Here is a 27736-nt window from a genome sequence, read left to right as displayed (position 1 = left end):
CACAGGTCGCATGCGAGTAGAACAAAACTCGCATGGTGCTTCCACAGGATCAAACAGGTCGCACTGCAGTCACACGGAACTTTAACCGTTGTTGGATGTTTTGGGAGGAAAAGTCACACAGGAGTTAAAAGGCAGTCGCACGGCAGTTGCACAAGTTAAACTGCGCAGGAAAAAAACTAGGTAATTCGTACGGGAATCGCACAGCTGTACAATTTCTTAGTCACACCGCAGTTGTACAAAAATCGTTCAAGTGAGAACTGGGCATTACACCAGTTGTGGAGCACTGGCTGGAACAAGAAATAGTCCAAGGGATCGATCCTAGATCAAATGGACATCAGGAGAGAACTGCACCACTGAACTACCCCTTAAATTGCAAAAGACAGAAAGAGATGTTAACGACCATACAGATACTTAGATAGGAAATCCGATGCTGTCATGCCAAAGGCAGCAAGGCATTTTTATATACACTATCCTACAGACAGGATAGTACATACCAAGGCTTTTGTTACACTAGTTGTGAGCATTGACTTGAATGAGAAATAACCCAATGAACCTACCAAGTAGGAAGTGAAAAGGAAGGCATGTTTATTAAAATAAAATTATCTTGGTGTTTAAGTTGTATGAACCGTTTCATGTCTTGGTTTCATATTTTTAAAGTTATATTTTTAAGTGTTTTATCCAGTAAATTCTACATATACTTGGTAATAAAGTATATGTATCCAAGTTTGTATCCAAACTCTGCTTTTCTGAGATAAAAAATAGCAGCAGCTATTTCCAACATGTTAAGATGTCCTAAATCAGGAGCACGTATTGATTTATAAATCATCGCCTCTTGGATGTAAACATTTTATAATTTTGACATATAGTCTTTGAATGGAAACCCACTACATTTTTCTGTTAGTACTAGTAGCAAGGGATCTTTTATATGCACCATCTAACAGACAGGATAGCACATACCATGGCCTTTGATAAATACTAATTGTGGTGTACTGGCTGGAATGAGAAATAGCCCAATGTGCCACCGATGCAGTACTTAAAAAAATATAATAAATAAATAAATAAAAAATACCAAAGAAATTGCACAGAATTATAAATCTTGCCCATCATAAACTTATTCAGTGTCATTGATAGATGCATCCATAGATATCCAACTCAATGCATGTTATAAGAATTTACTTTTAAAAAAAAACATGCATTGAAATAACTTTCATAGACAACTAAAAACCGGACCCTAAAGACCAAGCTTCAATGATGTAGGACTAATAGTATCTGAGAAATGGAGCTTATCGTAAACCAAAAGAGGAAAATGTAAAAGTTGACGTCATCACCCATCACAGCCATCAGAGATGTAATAATTATATCCTGCCTTTTAACTCCATGAAGGTGAGAAAAAGACAAATGTTTTATTTAACAACACACTCAACATATTTTATTTACAGTTATATAGCGTCAGACATATGGTTAAGGACCACACAGATTTTGAGAGAAAACCCGCTGTCACCACTACATGGGCTACTCTTTCCGATTAGCAGCAAGGGATCTTTTATTTGCGCTTCCCACAGGCAGGATAGCACAAACCATGGCCTTTGTTGAACCAGTTATGAAGTTGGTATCTGGATTAAAAATCCCATGCCTTAACTGGAATTCGAACCCAGTACCTACCAGCCTGTAGACCGATGGCCTACCACGACGCCACCGAGGCCAGTATCATCATGAAGGTGAGATGAAACCATTTAAAAAGGTAACTATTTTGAAGTTTATTAGTTTAGCACTGATAACCCATTAAGACACTAACAAATGTTAATCTGTTTGTAATAATATGGGTGTAGTGTTGTGTTGTGTAAGGTGTATACATGCAGGACGGTGTTTGGTACATGATTTACCATGTTTTTGTTTTTTTTGCATTATGTACATGTTGAGTTGTGCAGAACAGTTTATACACTTTGTAATTTTAACATTAATTTTCTTTTTTATTATCAAATACACAAATTGTTTATAACAGACATATTTAAGAGATATATTCATGTACCCACCTAGGGGCGGGACGCAGCCCAGTGGTAAAGCGCTCGCTCGATGCATGGTCTGTCTGGGATCGATTGCTGTCGGTGGGCCCATTGGGCTATTTCTCATTCCAGCCAGTGAACCATGACTGGTATAATAAAGGCCGTAGTATGTACTACCCTGTCTGTGGGATGGTGCATATAAAAGATCCCTTGAGAGAGGAAACCCACTGTCGCCACTTCATGGGCTACTCTTTTCGATAAGCAGCAAGGGATCTTTTATATGCACCATCCCACAGACAGATGGTACATACCACAGCCTTTGTTACACCAGTTGTGGAGCACTGGCTGGGACGAGAAATAGCCTGATGGGTCCATCACTGGGGATCGATCCTAGACTGACCATGCATCAAGCGAATGCTTTACCACTGGGCTATGTCCCGCCCACTTTCTAATGATGTTATTAGCTTTGCGAGTGTTGCATACTGTCTGTTTGATGCCCCCCCCCCCCCCCCCCCCCCCCCCCAAAATAAATATCAAGTGACCATAAATTTACACTGATCCTGTTTGGGCATCAATAAAAATATTGAACGACTGATAAACATGTACAAATCAAAGAAATATTTCTTAAAGTCACCTCAACACATTTTAGATCATGACTATCTTGTGTCTAACTTATGTTTAATTGCAAATAAAATGCTCACAGCTAGTAGCTAGAATTGCAATTTACCCTTTTGAAGATCTTCTTTCCTTTTCGTGGCTCGGTGATTTCCGTTTCTGGAAACATGCATTCATCACAGTCACAAGGCGGTAGCTCCACACACACAGTGTTTAGATCCATGTCATATTCCACACTTAGCACTCCAGCGGAGCCATCGAGGATAGAGTCCTCATCAATGGGACACAGATGAGGGTCCTGATGAGTAAGGGAGTGACTTCTGCTAGCCGTCCTCTTCACTGGGCTCGAGGGCTTAACAACCTCTTGTTCAGGGGCTACTGAATTACTGCTGTTGCTATGACAGCAATCTGAGGGTCTACCCTCAGCAGGAGTTTCTGAATTATTGCTGTTGCTATGACAGCAATCTGAGGGTCTACCCTCAACAGGAGTTTCTGAATTATTGCTGTTGCTATGACAGCAATCTGTTTGCCTATTCCCCACAGGAGTTTCTAAATTATTGCTGTTATTGACCACAGACATGCTAGTATATTTCTTGCTATTTCAAAGCAAATCTTCTCCAATGCTTTTTGTAACACTCTTTAAATTCTGTTATGTTTACAAAATGTTATTCAATTTTTTTTATTCTTATGTAATATTTTCTTCAAAAATATTTTTGGCACTTCTGTAATACTCACTTTGCAATTCTGATAAGATACATTGTAATTATGTTCTTTTGATTCACATTTTGATACAAATCTTCCAACAACCTCTTGATAATTCTGATCAAAATAAGTATCATTTATAATCCAATGCAAATTATGTTAAACTTAAAACATTCTTCTTATAAATTAATCACACAATTACTTTGTCTTCTCCACAAGAAACCACATACACATAAACTGGTCGAATGCTCTGAAATATCTCAACACACAGGTGTATGTAATTTCCAAAAACCAAGCAGCCCATATCATCAGCCCTTAGCAGCCTGAAGTACTACACTGGACCTTTAAGTCAAGACACGGCTGTGTACTTCTGTACATGTATATAATCACCACAAAGGCTCTTAATTGTACATGCAGTACAAGTGGAGAGATTACACGCTTCAATCCAGTCATCCATACAAGTTTGCCTGGGACCGTCAGAGCCGGAGGTAAACACCGCTTCTTTCCTTACACCTCCTTTGTGTTATAGAGCAGCGTAAACAACATCCATGCTATACTGGCCTGCATACAACTATAATAATTAGGTAAAGAGTTAATCTGTCCAGACACCAACCAACAACTGCTTCCAACAATCACTGACAAGTCCATTTGCCATCAATTTCCAGCTTGAAGGACACACATCCATGCTGCACTAGCCTACGTACAACTATAATGATTTTCGGTAAAGAGTTAATCTGTCCCCACACCAGCTATCATCAGTTTCCAACACTTATATATACTGACAAGTCCATTTGCTATCAATTTCCAGCTTGAAAGGCACACATCATAAACACTGTACACACACACACACATCCTTCTCTCCACTATAGATAGATATAAATGTCAGCTTATAACTGGTAGCTAGTGTGTATGCGGGCCCAATTTCACAAAATATGTCACTTCTTTTACTTGTCAGGTCATCAGCTACAATAATGTTATTGATGGCTGCATAGTCCCGCCTGAGAAATCTAAATCTCACTGTATAGTCGAGTCTGAGAAATCAAAATCACTCTGCTTTACACGTAAAAGTTTTAGTTGATTTCTATTTTGATTTGCCTCAGGTTTTATGAATATTTATTAGCATACTTTATTAAAAAAACATGAAGTAACCAAAATACTTACTAAAGAACTGTTTTCGGTTAATTTTAAATAAAAAAAGTTATACAAATATTTTAATTTAAAAACTGGGTTTTTTAAATTATTTTAATTTTAATATTTCGAAGAAAAAGAAAAAAAACTTACTGATTTAAGTTTTCTGGATAAAAATGCTTTCTCTAAAACTGCATACTGAAAATAAAGGTTAGTATAAATGGTTGTTATATACAACCAGCAATATTAAGACGGGTACAAAATTGACAAATATTTCACTAGCCTGCCAGACCAAAACCAACTAAAATTTAATAGCCTGTCAGAATTTCTATTAGTCCAACAGCCTATAGAACAATATATTAATGTTTAATAATATTATAATATATACTGTCTTCACATCAAATGATATATACTGAACCGCAAAAGAAACGCGAGATTTTTAAATGTCATTTCTATATGGTAAATTATAACAATTTATTTCGGAGATGTAACTGTCAATATTACAAGACATGCTGGTTTATGACTGAGACCCAAATTGCAGGTACCCTTTCAACTTTCCATGAAACGACACGCCAAAACGCACCTGTCTCGAAGGCCGTGGGTGGCAGTCGCAAACAATTGTCGTGAAAACCAAAATGCATGTGCATCTCGTGGAGGTTATGGGTATAAAAACCAACTTGAACCGCGTTCCTGGCATTCGTAATTTGCACGCATCAGGTATGACCCGATTGTCAGCAGCGCAGAGAGAACAAGCTATCGGCCGATTGCAAGCCGGGCAGCGTGCCCTGGTTGTTGCTAACGCTTACAATGTCCATGTCAGCACCATCCATCGTCTACAGCAGCGGTACATCAACACCAACAGCACTGCAGACAGTCACCGCAGCGGGCGCCCCCGGGTGACCACGCCCAGGCAGGACCGCTACATCAACCGGCAACACCTCCATGATCACTTCAGAACCAGCATGACAGCTCGCGCGACCATTGGCACTGGACAGCGACCCATCAGTGACGACACGGTACGACGTCGACTGGCCGCCAACAACCTGTTTTGCCGACGTCCCGCTCGAGGACCTGTCCTCACCGCCCGCCACCGTCAGACACGACTACAGTGGGCTACACAGCACCAACATTGGCGGCATCAACAATGGAGGTTGATAGTCTTCTCTGACGAGAGCCGGTACTGCGTTTCCAACTCGGATGGCAGAGTGAGGGTGTGGCGTAGGAGGGGTGAACGCTACAGAGACGCATGTGTCCTGGAGAGAGACCCATGGGGTGGCCAAAGCATCATGGTTTGGGGTGCTATAGGCCTGAATCAGAGAATTGGGCCCCATTTGTTCCAAAATGTTGGTGCAGGCAGAGGGAATGGCATCACAGCGCAGCGCTACGTTGACCACATTCTAACACCTCACATAGTGCCCTTCTTCACGCGTCACCATAACCACGTGTTCCAGCAGGATAATGCTCGCCCCCACACGGCCAGGATCACCATGGACTTCCTGCATCAGCACAACATCAGAACCATGCCGTGGCCGGCTCTCAGCCCTGATTTGAACCCGATTGAACACCTGTGGGATGAAATCCAGAGACGGCTTAACCAGGTGGTCCCACGGCCGACAACTCGTGTGCAACTGGAGGCAGCTTTCCTGAGGGTGTGGGCACAGGTGCCAATGGCTTTTGTGAACCGCCTCGTGCACTCTATGTACCGACGGTGTATGGCCGTTTTGAACACCCAGGGAGGACATACACGGTATTGAACATGTCACGCCCTACAATCTCGATGTGCTGGATCCCCCCACTACCTGAACACAGGCAAACGACCCAGAGACTGTGGTCAAAGTGCATCCAATAAATTGACTTTATCAGATTTTTCAAAATTTATCTTTGATATTAATAAATTGAAACATATTTTCTCAGCCACACATGTGTCGCGTTTCTTTTGCGGTTCAGTATATATATATTTTTTAATATTTTGATAAAGACAGTTTTTCTTTCATATAGATTTACAACATTTTAAATTTATAAAATAAAAACAAAATACTGTCAGTCAGAAAAAACAGATCGCCCTTCAGACTGGTAGTTGCATTTTTCAACTCATCTGTGAGAATTTTTACTCGCATTTGGTGAGCGGGCGAGTACTTTCTGCACCGCTGTCAAGACCAACATCATGCATTGATATATACCGTTAATCAGTGTGTTATTTTTGTTATTAGAAAGAAGTGTTTTATTTAACGACGCACTCAACACATTTTATTTACAGTTATATGGCGTCAGACAGATCACACAGGATCGAAACCCGCTGTTGCCACATAGACTACTCTTTTACGACAGGCAGCAAGGGATCTTTTATTTGCACTTCCCACAGGCAGGATAGCACAAACCATGGCCTTTGTTGAACCAGTTATGGATCACTGGTTGGTGCAAGTGGTTTACACCTACCCAATGAGCCTTGCGGGGAACTCACTCAGGGTTTGGAGTCGGTATCTGGATTAAAAATTCCATGCCTCGACTGGGATCCGAACCCAGTACCTACCAGCCTGTAGACCGATGGCCTGCCACAACACCACCGAGGCCGGTTTTTGTTATTAGAAAGGAGGCTACTTTCAAAGTACATGTACTTATATACACAGACCAGGGCCCCGTTCCACGAAACGATCTTAGCCCTAAGATCCCTGTATGTGCGTAACTACCTAATGCCCGTAAGATGATCTTAGCGCTAAGATCGCTGCATGTGCGTAACTACCTAATGCCCGTAAGATGATCTTAGCGCTATGCCCGTAAGATGATCTTAGCGCTAAGATCGCTGCATGTGCGTAACTACCTAATGCCCGTAAGATGATCTTAGCGCTAAGATCGCTGCATGTGCGTAACTACCTAATGCCCGTAAGATGATCTTAGCGCTAAGATCGCTGCATGTGCGTAACTACCTAATGCCCGTAAGATGATCTTAGCGCAAAGATCGCTGCATATGCATAACTACCTAATGCTCGTAAGATGATCTTAGCCCTAAGATCACTGTATGTGCATAACTACCTAATGCTCGTAAGATGATCTTAGCGCTAAGATCGCTGCATGTGCGTAACTACCTAATGCCCGTAAGATGATCTTAGCGCTATGCCCGTAAGATGATCTTAGCGCTAAGATCGCTGCATGTGCGTAACTACCTAATGCCCGTAAGATGATCTTAGCGCTAAGATCGCTGCATGTGCGTAACTACCTAATGCCCGTAAGATGATCTTAGCGCTAAGATCGCTGCATGTGCGTAACTACCTAATGCCCGTAAGATGATCTTAGCGCAAAGATCGCTGCATATGCATAACTACCTAATGCTCGTAAGATGATCTTAGCCCTAAGATCACTGTATGTGCATAACTACCTAATGCTCGTAAGATGATCTTAGCGCTAAGATCGCTTCATGGAACGGGGCCCTTGAGTTTAGATTGCATCAAAGCTGAGGCTATATAAAAAATGTGTACAAAATAAGCAAGCAAGCTAAAATTAAGAACAAATATGCTAATTTCAAAATATTTCGCCTCAAAATCAATGGAATGTAAAGCTATAATTTGATTAAAATAACTTGAAATGCATTTCTCTATACACATGTATTTATCAGCCATTATTAACACTACTACAATTAGTCTATATGCAATTCACCAGTTGCCAGCTTATTTTTAACCTCTAATTCAATTAATTTAGCAACTGTGTAAAAAAAAAAAGTGTGATAATAAGCAACATGAATATATAAAGTATATATATACTCTTCAAAAAAAGAAACGCAAAAGGGTACAAATGGGTTATAACTCCGATTTTATGTTTCCTACCGGTTCATGCTTTGTGAATATAAGGTCATTGCATGTCCCAAACACATTCCCACGGTTACATTCGATAAAACGCAGCTATTGTACAATAAAGTTCCAAAATGTGAATATTCGCAAAAACGCAGCCACGTGCAAACCATGTCACCACTGCACGTGCGTTGTCTGCACGTGCAACATGAACACCGACAGTATAAAAGTGCAAGGTGTTCGCTTGCCTGGCCTCTGTATCTGGCCGACAGTTGACAATCCAGGACATGCCACGTCTCAGTGAACCGCAGAGAAACAATGCCATCGGCCGACTAGACGCAGGCGAATCCAGAACGGCCGTTGCCAGGGCATTCCATGTGTCCCCAAGCACCATCTCCAGACTGTGGGACCGTTACCAGCAACATGGATCAACACGTGACCTCCCTAGATCTGGTCGACCACGGGTCACTACCCCCGGGCAGGACCGCTACATCCGGGTACGCCACCTTCGGGAACGATTGACTACTGCCACCTCCACAGCCGCAGCAATACCAGGTTTGCGCAGGATATCCGACCAGACCGTACGGAACCGCCTACGTGAGGTAGGAATTCGTGCCAGATGTCCAGTTCGAGGTGTCATCTTAACACCACAACACCGTCGACTCCGACTGCAGTGGTGCCAGATTCATCGACAATGGCCTCAACTGCGATGGAGACAGGTGTGGTTCAGTGACAAGTCCCGATTTCTGCTCCGACGTCATGATGGAAGATGTCGCGTGTATAGGCGTCGTGGTGAACGTTATGCGGCAAACTGCGTGCAGGAAGTGGACAGATTCGGCGGGGGTAGTGTCATGGTGTGGGCAGCCATCTCACACACTGGCAGAACTGACCTGGTCCACGTGCAGGGCAACCTGAATGCACAGGGCTACATTGACCAGATCCTCCGGCCACACATCATTCCAGTTATGGCCAACGCCAACGCAGTGTTCCAACATGACAACGCCAGGCCTCACACAGCACGTCTCACAACGGCTTTCCTACAGAACAACAACATTAATGTCCTTCCTTGGCCATCGATATCACCGGATTTGAACCCAATTGAGCATCTATGGGACGAGTTGGACCGATGCCTCCGACAGCGACAACCACAGCCCCAGACCCTGCCCGAGCTGGCAGCAGCCTTGCAGGCCGAGTGGGCCACCATCCCCCGGGATGTCATCCGTACTCTGGTTGCTTCAATGGGCAGGCGGTGCCAGGCAGTTGTCAACACACGCGGAGGCCACACCCGGTATTGACTCCAGATGACCTTGACCTTGGTGGTGTGTCCTATCACTTACTCACAATGGACTAGAGTGAATTGTGAACAATCCTGCAACATTTGGTAATTATCGGACTCACCATTCAATAATTAAATCAATTCTCCAAATGTTACGACAATGTGGTTTTGCGTTTCTTCTTTTGAAGAGTATATAAGCTGTTATTTCCCAGTTGACCAAATGCAAATTAAGTTGCAAATACACGCATTAAAAAAATCATCAAAAAGCTAATTTGGAAATCTCGATACACATGTAATTTGTTTGATCGACTCACAAAATTTGAATTTGTTAACAGCTTTTCTTATAAAATTTGATAAGCTGCTAATAATGTTTCCAGTCTAACTTAAGCAGTGCAAACTTAATCCATATGTGTGAGTCACACAACTGATTATTTTTCAAGGTCATTTACAGGGCTCGAAACGGCTTGTGGCCAGGTTGCCAAATGCGACCAATGTCCTGTTTGGACGACTTGAATATTAAAAAATAATGGCATTAGTCGCCCAAATAATAATATTATTTGAGCGATCTACTTTAGATCTATAACATAATGAGCCACTAGTAATATTTGTATTGCATCTATTTATTCCACATTAAAATCTTGCTCGTGGTTTGTGATTCGCTTACCATAATTTGCCAACATCCATTATTTTTGGGGGCCACCATATTTTTGGGAAAGTTTCGAGCCCTGATTTACAATTTGCACTTTTGTGTTAACATTCAGGTCAAAGATTTGAACCTATACTACGGATATATCTTCTACTTTGTAAACAAAGTACATTGCTTTAGAGCCTACACATCTGCATCATGCAGTGAATGAAAATTAAGCCTTATAAATCCAATACTTGTGATATAGTAATGTATTCAGATGGAATATACATTGAAAATTGTTTAATACTAAATCACTGCCAAGTATTTACTAGCCAAATCATTCTGGTTAGATCTGAAAAGATATCCTATCATTTTGTGTTATTAGTTTTGTAATTTATATTCCTTGCCATTCTAACCTATTTTTTTTTCATTAAAAATATGAAATAGTAGTTAATTTGGTAGTCATATTAACCTAAAAAATTGAATAATGCACTACGTTGGATTCATGAAAAATAATTACATATATATAACTCGCCAATACGGGACTAACGTTGTTGTTTCTTAAATCCACACTTCCTCTTACATCATCCACTACATATTACTAGTATATGAAAAGTTAAAGTTTGTTTTGTTAGAACACATTGATTTATTAATCATCGGCTATTGGATGTCAAACATTTCGTAATTTGATATAGTCTTCTTGGTTTTTTCATTAGTAGCAAAGGATCTTCCCACAGACAGGTTCCGCTAGCTAGTGGTGGGTGTATAGGTGACAAAAACTTTGTTGACCTCTGTTTTTGATATTTACTGGTGCATTGTTGTGGTGTATATACTGGTGACATGTAGGTCATAATTGTATATTTGTCTTAAGCTTAACATGTGTTTACAACTTCTCCCAGGTAAAGGAAAGTAATGTCTCAAAAACGTTTTAAAGAGACAATACCCTAATAAATTTTTTAGCCATTAATTATAAAATGTATTCATCCAATATAGCCTTTCTTTAATTATTAACAAATTTTCTTGCTTCAAATATCAATATCTGTATATTAAAAAAAAAGAAGTTAAAAGTTTGTTTTCTTCAATGACATCACTATAGAGCACACTGATTAATTAATCATCGGCTATTGGATGTCAAACATTTGGTAATTATGACCAGAGATAACGTGCTACATTTTTCCATTAGAGAACTTGTATATGCACAACCTGGCAGATAGGATAGCACATACCACGACATTTGACTAGTCGTGGTGTACTGGTTGGAATGAGAGAAAAACCAGTCTGGTGAATAGATGTACCAAGATGTGATGCAAGCACCTCAGGCTAGCACTCAACTGACGGGAAACGGGAAACTCTATTAACGTGCCCCTATCCACAAGGGTTCAGGCACGCCCACTTCGGATTTAGCCTCTGACTTCGCCAGTGACCAACTCCGAAGCAGGAGGGACTCAACTGACTGAGATAAATCCTATTCCTACTAGTACATGTATGAAGACAATATTAAATCCTGTTGGCTCAGGAGCTTATGAACTCTGTATGAAGTGAAAACAACAATGTTGTCAAGTGGTTGATTTAAGATAACTCTATGCAAACACGACACAATGCAATTACTGGCCTTTCATGAACATACAGCTTTTGTACTATACAGAACAGACGTTAGTAGTCTAAGAACATGTACAAGTACATATATGCCATGCCCTTACGCACAACATGCATGTTTCAACACGCTTGAGTGGTTTGTTAATTATAGTTAATGATAGCAATCAGGGGAAGCAAATTACCAGTAGGTGTGCATGGAACTCCTAATAATGTTTGGGGGAAAAAAGCAAGGAATGCTAAATGAATTATGATGATGATTAAATGAAGAAATGACTGACTGAATAAAAGATAATATATGAATGAATGAATGAATGAATGAATGGATGAATGGATGAATAAATGAATGAACAAAAGATAATAAATGCATAGATGGATGGATGGATGGATGGATGGATGGATGGGTGAATGAATGATAGAGTGACAATGCATGAATGAGTGAATTAATTAATGGATGACAGAATGAATGAATGACAGAATGAATGAATGAATGAATGAATGAACAAAAGATAATAAATGCATAGATGGATGGATGGGTGAATGAATGATAGAATGACAATGAATGAATGAATGAATGATTGATTGATTGAATGAATAAATGTATGATGAATGAATAAATGAATGACAGAATGAATGAATGAACAAAAAATAATAAATTCATAGATGGATGGATGAACAAATAATTGAATGAATGAATGAATGGATAAATGACAGAATGAATGAATGAATGAACAAAAAATAATAAATGCATAGATGGATGGATGGATGGGTGAATGAATGATAGAACAACAATGAATGAATGAATGAATGAATGAATGATTCGAATTTTTGACATTTGGATATCTTAATTAACAAGGTACTGTTAATTAATTGTATGGTCACTCAGTATTTTTAAATGACTGTTTCATGTGAATGTCTGTGGCTTGTATACATGGATTTTCACTTCAGCAGTTAAATTGAAGATAAAACACAAATACTGATCACTGTATATCTGGAAATCAACAGATCTAAGTTTTTTGGCAAAGGAAAACTACAAATACGTATAAAAAGTGCCTGTATTAAATGACCATTATCTAAAAATCATTTCAGTCAGGCTATCAGGTATCCATTTTAACTGTTTATTTGCATGTTCCCCACACCACCAATACATTACTGCATACCATATGTTTACCTCCCCTTTCTTTGCTCTTTTTCTTTTGGACCGGCCTCGGTGGCGTCGTGGTTATATAGGCCATCGGTCAACAGGCTGGTAGATACTGGGTTCAGATCCCAGTTGAGACATGGGATTTTTAATCCAGATACCGACTCCAAACCCTGAGTGAGTGCTCTGCAAGCTCAATGGATAGGTGTAAACCACTTGCACTGACCAATGATCCATAACTGGTTCAACAAAGGCCATGGTTTGTGCTAACCTGTCTGTGGGAAACACAAATGAAAGATCCCTTGCAGCTAATCAGAAAGAGTAGCCCATGAAGTGGCGACAGCGGGTTTCCTCTCAAAATCTGTGTGGTCCTTAACCATATGTCTGACGCCATATAACCATAAATAAAATGTGTTGAGTGCATCGTTAAATAAAACATTTCTTTCTTCTTTTTTTTCTTTTGGTACATACAATAATAGGACTGTCCTAATACTATACAGATTAACATGAACAGCCCTCCACATTTTTTTTTTTAATTTGGTGAACATTTTATACTATCTATATATAAAAAATACAAGTACAGGTAGTCACCATCTGACTCCTAGACAGAAAAGTTAATATAAAGGACTGGATGCTCAATATCAATACACTGCCCTAGATCTCTCACCAGCTCTTATAAATGCTTCCACAGAAAGTGGTGTAAGTATATACAGTGAGACCCTTCTGAACCAGACAACCATGGGATAAAGTAAAAAGTCTGGTTTTAAGGGGTATCCGCTTTAGAGAGGTTGGTTCTGTTCTGTACTGATATTTAAAAATGGATTGTGAAAAAAGGTCTAGTCATGAGGAAATTCCATTTTGCTGAGGATCTGGCTTAGAGATCATGTTTCATTGTACAGGTACAGTACAACCCCACAAAACCAGACCCTCAGCAAACTGGAATTCCCTTAAAATGAGATAATTTTCATAATCCATTTTTAATATCAGTACAGAACAAAACTTCTCTGAACTGGATATCTCTTATAATTGGACTTTTTACATGATCCTGTGGGTATCCAATTTATGTCTAGTTATGAGGGAATTCTGTTTTACTGAAGGTCTGGTTTAGAGGGTTTTATATACCGTATTGTTCCTATTTGTAGCGCCCGGGCGCAATGCACAACACAAAGGGGGCGCGCTAATTAGAGTACTAGAACATGTTTCGTAATACGTGTGAAAAATCCTCGTATCAAACTGTCAATGCGTCTGGCTCACTGAGACATCAAAAGCTTTGCCGCTGAGTCACTCCACCAGTGACGTTTTCTTGTTGAAATGACGTAGCATACCGTACATCGTCAGCTGATTTATCGAAATACATGGTACTGTGCACGTAGGCATATAGGGCCTGCGGAGTGTATTTGATTGTCATTGTGTACACAACTTATTGTCATTTGACTCCAGTTTTAAGTTTAGTTAAAGTTAAATTGTTGACATTTGACTCCAGTTTGCAGTTTGCAGTTTAGTTAAAGTTATCATTTACCCGTTTTTTAAACGGTGTTACGGTGTCGGTGTAAATACCTACCGGTATGTTTGTACTTCTGGTTTTGAACAGCGTTAACGGAGTGTCTTGCGTTCATTCTGCGTGGAGATAACAGCGACATACATTTGATAAACAACATGTGTGACATACTGTTAGCCCATACTAGTGTCGTAGTGCTTCACCTGTTTGGATTTTATTTGTTTACCGATTATAATCATTGCAAGTCGGCAGTCAGGTAAGCCAGTTTTACTATTTTATGGGTACTGTTTCATGATACATTTCTCGTGCTCATAGGGGGCGCTTATATTAGAGGGGGCGCTACAAATAGGAACAATACGGTATACAGTAAAACTCCTCAAAACCAGACCTTCAGTAAACAGGAATTCCCTTAAAACGAGATCATTTTCATGATCCATTTTAAATATCAGTAAAAAAAAAAAACTTTCTAAACTGGATATCTCTTATAATTAAGACTTTTTACATGGTCCTGTGGGTGTCCAATTTAGTAGGGTTTCACTGTATATACAACATAAACATTGAACTTGTTGGCTTAATCATGCATGCACCTATATGTACATGGACGTGTACGTGCATGCAAACAGAAAACATTCATTCTTAATTCAATATAAATATTTAGTCTTGTAATGTGACTGTCCATTACGTATTATATCCATTGACTTAACTCAAACTTAATGACATCACAGCTAACCAAATATTGACAGGTGTTGTTTTCAGTATAAGCAAAATATACTTAATTGGAAATAAGCACAAAAATATGTAACAAGCATTCTGAGAGTACGGCTAAAGCAATACATGTCCCGACCAGGCCCAACACGTTTTTGTATACATCTCCCAAGTACAAGGGCCATAACTCTATGAAAAATAAAGGTCAAACTTGATCTGTAACACCAGCCTCGGTGGTGTCATGGTTAAGCCATTGGACATAATGCTGGTAGGTACACGGTTCGCAGCCCATGTACCAGATCCCACCCAGAGGGAGTTTTAACGACTCAATGGGTAGGTGTAAGATCATTACTCCCTCTTCTCTCTCATTAACAACTAACCCACTGTCCTGGACAGATAGCTGAGGTGTGTTCCTAGGACAGCATGCTTGAACCTTAATTGGATATAAGCACGAAAAGAAGTTAAGTTAATGATCTGTAACAGTACATGATACTTTTTAGGCCATACACAAAAGATCAGCTCAATATTTTGAGGCATTGTCATAAATATGTCTGGAAAATAACATGTGAGACAGATGTGGGACAGACAGACAAAAAGACAGGCAGAAGGATGGAGAAGAAACTGATTGGACCAGGGCCCATGCATATAAAACATTTTAGAGTTCATACTCAAACTCTAATGACGTCACCCACATACAGTTTGTATGGCGTTGTCATGACATTCACGTTTCAGACTCTATTAGAGTCTTGCATCTATACTCTAAGGATCAAATTTACAAAGTCTGTTTTAGATTTACACTGTAACTACATACATTTACTATAAAAACAGGTTTCATAAATTTGGTCCAAAAAGATTTATAAGCACCAGCACTGGCCTACAGTATGGATTATAATAAATGAAAGTGCATTAAAAGTTCATAACAAACCACATTAGCATCATGGTATGCCAAACAATACCTAATTTAACTGTAATCTACATGATTAAACTGATGACTGCTACTACAGGTTGCATAGTACCAAAGAAGAGAGTTCCATGTCAAAGTTCGAGGTGCACCGTTAAATATTTATGGAGTAAAAGCAGCTGTGGGTGTGATTGGTAGTAATATGTTACATTGATTATTTGTGTAAATACTATTATCCATTGATAACAAATAAATAAACTTTTATACAGTTGTTATACAGTATATACCAGAAGTTGAAACTAATGTGGGGTACCCCCAAAAATGGAACTGCAATTTTCAGCAAAAATGACGGTTGCTATTAAAAACATTAATTAAATCTCTTAAATGATAAATGACCCCCCATTTTCTTGCAGGTAGATTAGATGTGAGGTGCCACACGTTTATTGCTGTACTTCCTGGATATGTTGATACGCTGCTTATATCAGTTTTATTAGTGAATGTTAACATTATCGGCAATAGGAATTGATTTGGTCTATTAGAACCTACAGTGGACATGTGTGTGTGTGTGTGTGTGAATTCTGAGAGCTCATATATACGTTCTACATATCTGGAGTACTAAGGTAAACCAACAGCACCAGCTGAATCCAAACAATATTATCAATATTTTTCAAGGCTGTAGTAAACATATGGCTAAGTCAGTAATAATAACAATAGTATATTTGCAACAGCTACATACTATGTAAGCTCATTACAGATGACCCAGGTTCAAGTAGTTATATATATGCATATGTATATATATATATATATATATACATATGTTTACGTGTGTTTGTGTGTGCATGTGCCTGTGCCTGTGCATGTGTGTGCATGTGTGTGCATGTGCATGTGTGTGCATGTGTGTGCGTGTGTGTGTGTGTGGGTGTGTGTGTGTGTGTGTGTGTGTGGTTAATATGTATCATCACTTTATATAGCTAGTGTGCATCCCACCCCAATATATGTATAGCCAAGTACTACCGCTCCAATAGATACATCTCCAAGTCTTAAAAAAGGTGTAATAGCTATGTAACTCAACTGTAAAATGCTCACCTGAAGATGGGCTTAGGTTTTCCTTGTCCCACAACAGATATGTCAAGGGACATGATATGCTTATGGGAAAAACAATTGTGTCTGTCTCTCCATCTCTTTGTCTATATATCTCCATCTCTCTCTCTCCCCCTCTCTGTCTCTCCCTCTCCCTCTCTGTCTGTCTCTCTCTCTGTCTCTCTCTCTGTCTCTCTCTGTCTCTCTCAAAAGTGTCAAAATAACCATGCAAGAATAACAGACACCAAACAGTCATATGTTGAGATGTTATTAACAGATATTCCAACATAAAAAGGTCTGTATATGCTTCATAGTATGGAATACAGTGCTTGTATTTTTTTAGTTTTAGCAAAACAATGCTGGCTTTCAGAATTAAAAGTACATAAGCACCAAGATCAAATTAATAAATATTAAATAGTTTAATGATGGAAGCATTCAACTAAATTCAAAATCTGACCTTTAGTTCTATATGGACATGCTTCAGTACGATCACTTGACAAAGAAATTTGACAATTAAATCTGACATTAAATGTCCATTTTTGAGATTGTATAGCTATTAGAATAGATAGTGGATTAATCAAACTTACTAGTATTACATATGGGTAATAAAACATAAAAAGTTAAAAGTATAAAGCAAATATACATATATGTGGAGTGAAACCTGTCTAACCGGACACTAAACAAATGGAATCCTGCCAAAACCAGACAAGTTTTATGGCCCCAAATTTTCTAAATTCTAAATCACGACCTTCCAAACATTGGATCCCCTCTAAATCGGATAAATATCTGGTCCCCAGAGGTGATCTGGTTTAGACAGGTTTCACTCTATATCAATAAATACATCTGGGATTCCCGTGACCCGATTACATGTACTTTAACAAGATGTCTTAACAAAGTTTGTTTTGTTTTAAAATGACACCACTAGAGAAATTTTATTAAATAATAATTGGCTACAACATTGGATGTCAAAACTTGTATAGTTGTGACAGTCTTCAGACAAACCATTACATATTTGTTTATGCATTTTCCCATAAACAGGACAACACATACCATGGCCTTTGATATTTGTTTTTCATGCATCCATTTTTTCTTTTTGGGCGGGACGTAGCCCACTGGTAAAGCATTCCTTGATCCGCAGTCAGTCTGGGATCGATTCCCGTCAGTGAACCAATTAGGCTATTCCTCGCTCCAGCCAGTGCACCACGACTGGTATATCAAAGGCCGTGGTATGTGTTATCCTGTCTGTGGGATGGTGCATATAAAAGATCCCTTGCTGCTAATCGAAAATGAGTAGCCCATGAAGTGGTGACAGCAGGTTTTCTCTCTCAATATTTGTGTGGTCCTTAACCATATGTCCGACGCCATATAACCGTAAATAAAATGTGTTGAGTGCGTCATTAAATAAAACATTTCCTTCCTTCTTTCCATTTTTTCTTGTACATTCTCCACTATATATTATCACTTTATTGCTAATAATACACCAATTCTTTACCAATCAATATCTATTCATTTCTTAGTTCTGAATAACATGAGAATAGCATACATATAGTATTGTGGTATATGTACCTTTCTTGAACTTTTAATTTAAAATCTCTGTCATGGCGAGCATGGTATTGTTACTCACTAATACCATATTCATTCTTATCCAGCATACTACCAAAACATTTTAATTAAAATCTTGCTGTAAGCACGTGTGGACATTAGTTGACATAGGTTTGTATGAAATGATTTTCTGTGTTGAACATTTTCAATAGTAGGATTAATAATAGACTGAATACAATTGTGTCAATAGTTAGTAGTTCATTCTATTTTTATTTCAATTATATGTAAAATTCTTATATAAAGGAAAGGAATGCTTTTTCAATGACATTTTAGAATGTGCACTTAAAACTACAATTAAAGTTTGTTGTGTTTAATGACACAACTAGAGCACATTGATTAAATAAAGGGACATTATTCCTGAGTTTGCTGCATTTGTAAGATGTTTCCATCTAATAAAATATTTCTACAATTAAACGTACATATTAAATATATTTTCTGGCTTAGAATAACAGTGTCTGTATATTCAATGTGTTTCTGGTCATCTTAATATTTATAAGAAGCCAAAACTGGATATTGTCTTCAATAATTTCGTATGTACGAAAAATATATATTTTAGGAAATAAAATGAAATTTAACCTAGTACAAATATCAGAACAATTAGAAACACGTTTAATATACAGCCGCTAATATTTTATGCAGAAAAATATATATAATATGTAGTTACAATCGTTAAAACATCTCTGTTAGTCGATAACATCTTAAAACTTGTAGCAAACTCAGAAATGTCCCTTTAATCACTGGCTATTGGATGTCAAACACAACAAACTTAAAACTTTTTTATCAAGAGGGATAAGAAACCTACTGCCACCACATAAGTGTTGTATAAATACAGTCAGACCTCGTTACAATGACCACATTCGTCCCTGGGTCACTTTGTCGTTATATCGAAATTGTCGTTATATCGAAATCGCCTTATAAATCTTTTTTTTTTTTTTTTTTAAATGTTTTATTTAACAATGCACTCAACACATTTTATTTACAGTTATATGGCATCAGACATATGATTAAGGACTACACAGATATTGAGAGAGGAAACCCACTGTCGCCAGTTCATGGGCTACTCTCTTTGAATAGCAGCAAGGGATCTTTTATATGCACCATCCCACAAGACAGGATAGCACATATCACGGCCTTTGATGTACCAGTCGTGGTGTACTGAAATAGCGCAATGGGTCCACCAACGGGGATTGATCACAAACCGACCGCGCATCAAGCGAGCGCTGTACCACTGGGCTACACTTCGCCCCTGTTTTATTTAATTACACCACTAGAGCACATTGATTTTTTAATCATCAGCTATAGGTATTGGGTGTTAATAGTATTGAAATCCCACAGACAGGATAACACATACCACATCATTTAATATACCAGTCGTGGTGCACTGGCTGGAATGAGAAATAGCCCAATGGGCCCGACGATGAGAATGGATCACAGACCATTATTAAATATTAAAGGAGAGGACAATTAAGGCATTTGGCCTGGTATGCATATTCAACGATATATAATGCACATTATTGCTTAATATCAACATGTATAATAGTGCAGCAGATTGGTGAACATTATAGAAAAATTGTGCCTTTGATGATAAAAGCATGAAACTTGGCATGAAGTAAGAACATACCAAAATAGTTATTTCTAGATATAGGGACATTGCAGATTTTTCCTGTAGTTGCCATGGCGGCCATTTTTCAAAATGGCCACCATGGTCACAACACAACTTGATGCAGGGGTTTGAATTTAGCTTACTTTTTGTTCTTTACACAATTAATTACATTGATTTATAGATATGCCTTTTAACATCATGTAGGGGTGCTGATTCCAAGGACAAATCTAGAGTATGAGCCAAACGGAATTATAATAATTAAGAAACTATGGTGTCTATATGTTCTTTGCCAATAAATAGCTTATATAATTATAGTGCAAGTATTTACAAGGTTCATATTAAACTGTTTTATAGGTATGTCCATTCCACATATAGAGGTGTAGTTTATTAAACATCCCAGAGCATATCCTGAATGAGAGAGAATTGTCTATGGGAAAGGGTAGCGTTTCTCCCCATTTACTATATTATTTGTTCCTTAATTAATTATTTCTGAATTTTAATTATGAATTTATAGTATCACCGAACTCAAATAAAGAACAAATTATTATTTTTTAATTGCTTTCATTCACAATATATATGATTTGTTGTTTTATAAGTAGTACAGGACGTACAGTACTAATAAAAAAGAGTCATAACTGAGTCGTAATTTTGCACCTTCTTACAATGTTTCCGAATGAATACCTGTCGGTGAGTCCATTGGTCTATTTCTCATTCCAGCCAGTGCACCACGACTTGTATATTAAAAAGATCATTTGCTACTAACTGAAAAATGTAACAGGTGTCCTATCAATGACTATTTAACAGAATTACTAAATATTCTACATCCAATAGCCTATCAATGCCCTCTAGTGGTGTCGTTAAGCAAAAAAACTAACTTTTCTTACAATTTTTCCATGCATACATCTTAAATCCTGATTAGGTGGCAATAATTACCGTGGATCAACCTTTGTATGCCACTAATAAACAAATTCGTGGTCCCGGCCAGCAACTTGCGATGAAGACAATTTTATTGTGTTCTTTGGTGCTCTTCATATTGATACGACAGCCCTTAAGGTGGTAAGGGATCTATTTGATGGCAGTGGTTGGACAGATGCCCTTGTACAGGCTGGAGTTGCCTCTGCAGTTATAGCAGATTCTTTCTTAAAAGCTACAAATGTAACACACACTCATAAAGCTCATCAAGTTACAGCTTGTAGCCTGCACATACTCCTACATGGTGCAGCCACAGACTTGTAGAAGACAAGCATCTGATGTCAGTCAGAGCGGTGAAGTATCAGAGCTAAAGCAAGTCCCCAGTTTTAGTTTTGGTTCATGGTTCTCAGCTGGAAGTGAAAGTCTTGATCTTTGTTCCTGCAATCCAGATGACAAAGTTTCTTTTGTACATTGATACATTGACCAATATTGTCCCATTCTTCTTTGCCTTACATCACACACATTATGCCAGATGGATTCCAGTCCATTTGAGAGATTTGGTAACACTTAAAGAATGTCATCTTCTTTTATATTCCGAATGTTAGAAAGCAGGTTGATGGTCAAGAAGACTTGTCCCTGCTATTACCATTGATTAGACCCAACATAACGCTGCTGTGAAAGGTGATGGTGGAGCTATAAGCCTAACAGAGAATCCGACAGTTCTTAGGTGCTGGATGGTATGTGGACCAGAGATAACTCGACTAATAGTTGAATCATCCATGGAGATGAGTCAGAAGAAGGCAGCAAATTCGGTACATCATGAACAGACCAAACAAACACAGAAATCATTTCTTTGAGATGTCAAGTCACTGACAAATACCATAGAAGGGATCCATTTTGTGAAAGTAGTGATAATCTACAGAAACTAGACGGTCGATACATTGCAGACCATGCTATTGTTTATACCATGCACAGATATGAGACGTTAGGACAGGATCAGTATGGAATATTTGTGAAAGAAGAGCATGTTTTAGAGACAAAATCTATCCAAGAACCAATCGAGAATTTCTGCCGCTCTTCAAACATCCTCCAGTTCGAAATAAATCCAAAGTACAACAGCAAATGTCTGCTCAGTTTCCCAGACTTGACGTTGCTGGTCAGGTAAAGGTTGGCAACTTCGATGAGTTGTTTTAGCATGAGAATCAGGCCTGGCCATCATCACTGCCACATATAGGGAAACAGTCTGACCCCTTGTGTACTGCCTAGAGGAGCTTATTACATCAGATTGCAATATTAACAAACCTTCTGTTGAGGTAGGCATCCTTGATGGTGAAGCTGTAAATACCAGGAATTTCCATGAATATGCAGGTCAGATCTTCCTCACATATCTGGTATTACAATTACAATAGTCTATAAGGAATGATGTCATCTAGGATGTTTACAACCTAACTAGTCTGAATTCAAGCACTTGAAACATGAGAGGAAAAGGCACATGGAGCCATTGAGTAAAATTTCTGGAACTTGGCATGGATTACTAAGACTAAACTGTTTTCCTACCTTACCAAGAAATCAGTTCCGTGTGAAACAGAGTGTCAGGTCATTTGGACATGGCCAATTTTATTTTAATATGGCGAAATTATTCTTATGTCATAATTGATATTATTTTTTAAAATATCTCAGTTTCTACTATGTTTGAAGTTTTATACATAATTTGGTGAAACGTCCTGCACACCCAGCTCTAGCCCTGGAACATATCTTCAAAATGTCCTATGCAAACAGCCAAGAGATGTCGCCAGTATAGCCCGATATACCCAAGAGGAGGCAGACACACGAATATTGCTTCATGTAGCTGATGCTGTCAGTGAAGAACACACTGGCGTCTTGGCATCATAGCAACTGTTCAATATCTCAGAACTCTGGGTGGCTTTTGGTACTGGACATTTTCGATACCTGGCTGTCCATGAGATATCTCATGTCTTGGGTTCAGACAGGTGCCTTTCATTGCCCATGTTCCATGGCTTTACTGTCTTCATTCAGTAGTAAGGGCAATGATGGAAGTTGGGCCATCTGGAAAGTAGCAAATGAAGTCACACTAGTTGTTGGTGCCTTAAGAACAACACCAAGCACCACCTGTGCTTTTCAACCCTCCCAAAAAGAGTACTCGATCAAATACCCCCTACAAAGGCAACCCTTCTACAGTATGTGAAAAGGACAATGTACCAGCCATCACGCTGTTGGGGTCAGATGCTAGTTTGTGCACCAGAACTCCCACCACCAAATGAATAAGGATGGCATCAAGGTAACACAACCTTGCCTAGGGCTACCAATGCATGTAGAGAACTCATTAGATATGGTTGTAGAAAAGGATGTGGAGTGCACTCTGAGTGTTTCAAGGCTGCCATTCCTCATCAGCTTTTAGCTGTTGGCCTAGTGTGACCTCTTCAGGGAGTGTTCAGTAGTTACTTCTGGCATTGTTAAGAAAGAAAGAAAGAAATGTTTTATGAACGACGTACTCAACACATTTTATTTACGGTTATATGGCGTCAGACATATGGTTAAGGACCACTCAGATCTTAAGAGGAAACCCGCTGTCGCCGCTACATGGGCTACTCTTTCCGATTAGCAGCAAGGGATCTTTTATTTGCACTTCCCACAGGCAGGATAACACTAACCATGGCCTTTGTTGAACCAGTTATCACCTCTACATCATGTACAATGGACATATGTATAAATCAGTGTAATTAGTTCTAAAAAGGACACAAAATATGGTAAATTCAGACACTCGCATTGGATCTTGCGTTAGTCATGGCGGCCATTTTGAAAAATGGCCACCATGGCTCCCAGAGGACAAATCTGCAATGTCCTTATATCTAATTTTTGTCTCTAGGGTATGTCCTAGCATCATGCAAAGTTGCATGCTTTTATCATAAAAGGCACAATTTTGTCACATATCTGCTGCACTATAATCGTATAGTTAAGTAATAAAACGGTTAAATGTGAAGGCTATTATATATAACGGGCGCAGTCATTTTGTACCATCTCAGTGAGTATGCCCTCTGGCGAGCTGATGGTTACATAATACTTAACGCGTCACGTCAGGAATGAGCCTTAGAACTAGAGAAACACAATCTACCTGGTTTTTGCGGGATGATAAATAGTCATACATTGCAATGTTCTGTAATAATACACATCCCAGTAAGCCAGCAATAAGTATATCCAGCACTATATATATTATTTTTCAATACAAAATAAAATACCATTGTCAAAGTGGTTACACAAGTCAAAACAATTAACAATGTTTTGCCCATGCATTAACCTACGTACTGAAATGAAACACAGGAGTATTTTCTTAGTTAATTGGTCTATGCTGTTAGTTGCTTCTACCTGTGATTCATGATTGGCAGGTGTGTATTTGATTGGTAACCAGACGAGCCAATTAATTGACGCTGTCTAGACACAAAAATACATACCGGTATTGTGGAATATTACCTGTCGCCCCTAAAATTGTAATGGACATGGTTTATTACTGTAAATAGTTCTGTAAAACTATTGATTAAGTAGACTTTTCCATCTAAAACCACAGAACTGACCAATTACGTAGTCCCAAAGAAAAGAAAATTATCACTTAGGTATCGTGGGTTGTCGTTTTTGCTCTAACATAGCATATCAATAGGCGTAATAGTGTACATTTTTCCTTTGGATTATTAAACAGAGAAAAATACTATAACCCCATTTTGTTCCGTTAATGCAACTTGAAATATATTTAGTTAAATAGTTTATTATATTATTACGTCATTTATGCTGTTTTACAAGTCAGGTTGATCAAAGAGAAGCGCCTTGTCGAAAATTACTGCTTTTGTTTACACTGTACATACAGGAGATGGTTAGAAGCTGACGTCACTTCGCCCCAAACTATTCCACCAGACGTCACAAAAACGAAACAAAATGGCTGCCCCCTGTTAGCAGGAATAATCATGTTTTTTTATTAACTCTAAAATTACGCGTTTTTCATTTGCTAAAGTGTCAGTATGTGTTGGTGGTCCGGGTATGCATCTTTCCAACACAAGGCTTTTTTTTTAGTTGACCCTACCTTTAAGTATATTATTATTAATCATGGAGCATTTTCTGCCAATCTAATCGATTGGTACCTACTTCATTTACAAAATGTCACAAAACTAGTAGACTTGATTGTTCGAAGTTAATCCTTTAACTGAATGAAACTAAAGACTTATTTTCAAAAGCAATACACATCCACAGAGTAACTCAGACATCATGTGACACTGTCGGCTGGCGATGAAATCAAGAATGACAAACGGCTGTGTGTACTGCCAACATGCTATGTTATCTGTGATTATGTAATGTCATTGTAAAGAGGTGTTTTGAGACATCGGATGCACGTTTAAATTGTTCCCAATTTGCTCTGTCGGTGTCGGAAGGTGTTAATTCCGGTATAATAAACGGAATAACATTGATGTACATGTACGTTTGTTCCTGATAATTTGTGGTCGGATGGTGTAAATGTCATAGTAACGATGGTCGTTGTGACGAGGTCTGACTGTATATATATTTTTTTTAATAAAGAAACACAGCAGAGGTATATGTTCATGAAAAATAAAAGGTAAAGTTTGTTTTATTTAATGACGCCTCTAGAGCACATTGACCTACTTCTTTAGAGGAAACACATTGCCGCCATAAAGGCTACTCTTTCTGATAAGCAGCAAGGGGTCTTTTATATGCACTTTCCTACAGACAGGACAGTACATACCACAGCCTTTGATGAACCAGTTGTGGACCACTGGTTAGAATGAAAAATAGCCCAAACTGCATATTCATGAAGTCAAGTAACTTTCGTTACTCACTATAAACCGGTTCTCATGCAGGCGTGATGTAGTCCAGTGGTACATTGGTGTGTGGGATTGATCCCTGTCGATGGGCCCATTGGGCTATTTCTCATTCCAGCCAGTGCACCACGACTGGTATATCAAAGGCCGTGGTATGTACTACCCTGTCTTAGGGCTGGTGCATATAAAAGATCCCTTGCTGCTAATCAAAAAGAGTAGCCCATGAAGTGGCAACAGAGGGTTTTCTCTCTCAATATCTGTGTGGTCCTTAACCATATGTCTGATGCCATATAACCATAAATACAATGTATTGAGAGCGTCATTAAATAAAACATTTCTTTCTTTGGTTCTACTGCGTAACGTTAAGATGAATTTGATGTGACAAATGATGATCGATGGTAACAGTCAAAATGTTCTTGAGCACTTGGCCTCCAGGGCCCAATTTCACGTAAACGTAAATCTACGACTACAATTCTTATTACTATTATAGTACAACAAATATAGTTTTAAGTACACACATTTCATTTTCTTTGGTCATTAAAATGCTCCATCTCCCGTAATGATGTAATTTTGTGTGTAAAATAGATGCCAAACACGTATAAATGTAGGTCGGGTATAACTGCTAGTCGCAGGTGTAAACTTAAAATGTTTAGTGAAATTGCCCCCTGACTATCAACTGGACAGTCTTGAGATCAGTGAGTTGGCCAATTCCATCGTGACAGTTGGTAGTCTAAGCCTAGCATTACAGAGTATATAAAAACAAGATGACTGACTTTTTTTTAATTGTGTAACAGCAGATGACGATAACCGTTGATAACGTCAACACATGAGTTATTAGAACTATAGGTGTGTTTCTCTCCCGCTGACAGGATAAAACATGTACCATCTGTCCTGTTTACCTAGAGGGGGTAGAATACTACGAGACGTCGCACATTACACGAGCCCTCTAACAGCTCAGTGAATTGGCTCCTGAACAGGTCATCCTGGCTTTGGGTAGACCATCAATGATTATACTCATTCTTGTAGTATAATATTGGTGGAGAACTAGATATGCCTACCAATGTGATTACAATGATGGCATTGATGAAATTTTTAATCAATATTATTAAGCTACAGAAAAACACTTTTAAAAAAAGAAAAAAAGATATGGCTGAGTTAAGAGACAGCTTTATATTGGTAATATTAATGATATATAAAAAGACTTCTGCTGCAAATCAATAAATTAAACGTCGGTCAAAGATGTTTTTATTAAGCTGGCCTTGAAGAGTCTGCCAGCAGTAAAGTATAATAAGGAAAAAAAGAAAGAAAGAAATGTTTTATTTAACAATGCACTAAACACATTTTATTTATGGTTATATGGCGTCAGACATATGGTTAAGGACCACATAGATATTGAGAGAGGAAACCCGCTGTCGCCACTACATGGGCTACTCTTTTCGATTAGCAACAAGGGATTTTTTATATGCACAATCCCAGACAAGGTAGTACATACCACGGTCTTTGATATACCAGTGGTGGTGCACAGGCTGGAACTAGAAATAGCCCAATGCGCCCACCGATGGGGATATAATAAGGAAGATAAAAGGAACTGTTTTATTTAAGGACACATTCAACACATTTTATTTCCTGTTATATGGCATCGAACATATGGTTAAGGACCACACAGATATTGAGAGAGAAAACCTGCTGTCACCACTTCATGGGCTATTCTTTTCGATTAGCAGCA

General features: G+C 38.6%; 1 protein-coding gene across 3 annotated transcripts in view; it reads right to left on the bottom strand.

Annotated features, from left to right (window-relative positions):
• The window catches only part of LOC121370006 (inositol-trisphosphate 3-kinase B-like), a 133994-nt gene that overhangs the window by 97462 nt on the left and 8796 nt on the right, over window positions 1–27736 (bottom strand). The window contains exon 1 of one of the 3 annotated variants that reach the window (XM_041495095.1): window positions 2731–4199. The exons of the other annotated variants lie outside the window; for them this stretch is intronic. Coding sequence (XP_041351029.1) covers window positions 2731–3198 — 468 coding nt within the window. The 5' untranslated portion in view covers window positions 3199–4199. Of the gene's footprint in view, window positions 1–2730; window positions 4200–27736 lie in introns of those variants that run through there. 3 annotated transcript variants of the gene reach the window in all.

This window comes from Gigantopelta aegis, chromosome 4 (assembly GCF_016097555.1).
Source record: "Gigantopelta aegis isolate Gae_Host chromosome 4, Gae_host_genome, whole genome shotgun sequence".
NCBI classification, from domain to species: Eukaryota; Metazoa; Mollusca; class Gastropoda; order Neomphalida; family Peltospiridae; genus Gigantopelta; species Gigantopelta aegis.
Note: the sequence above shows the minus strand (reverse complement) of the source record. Positions and strands in the feature narration are given on the sequence as shown.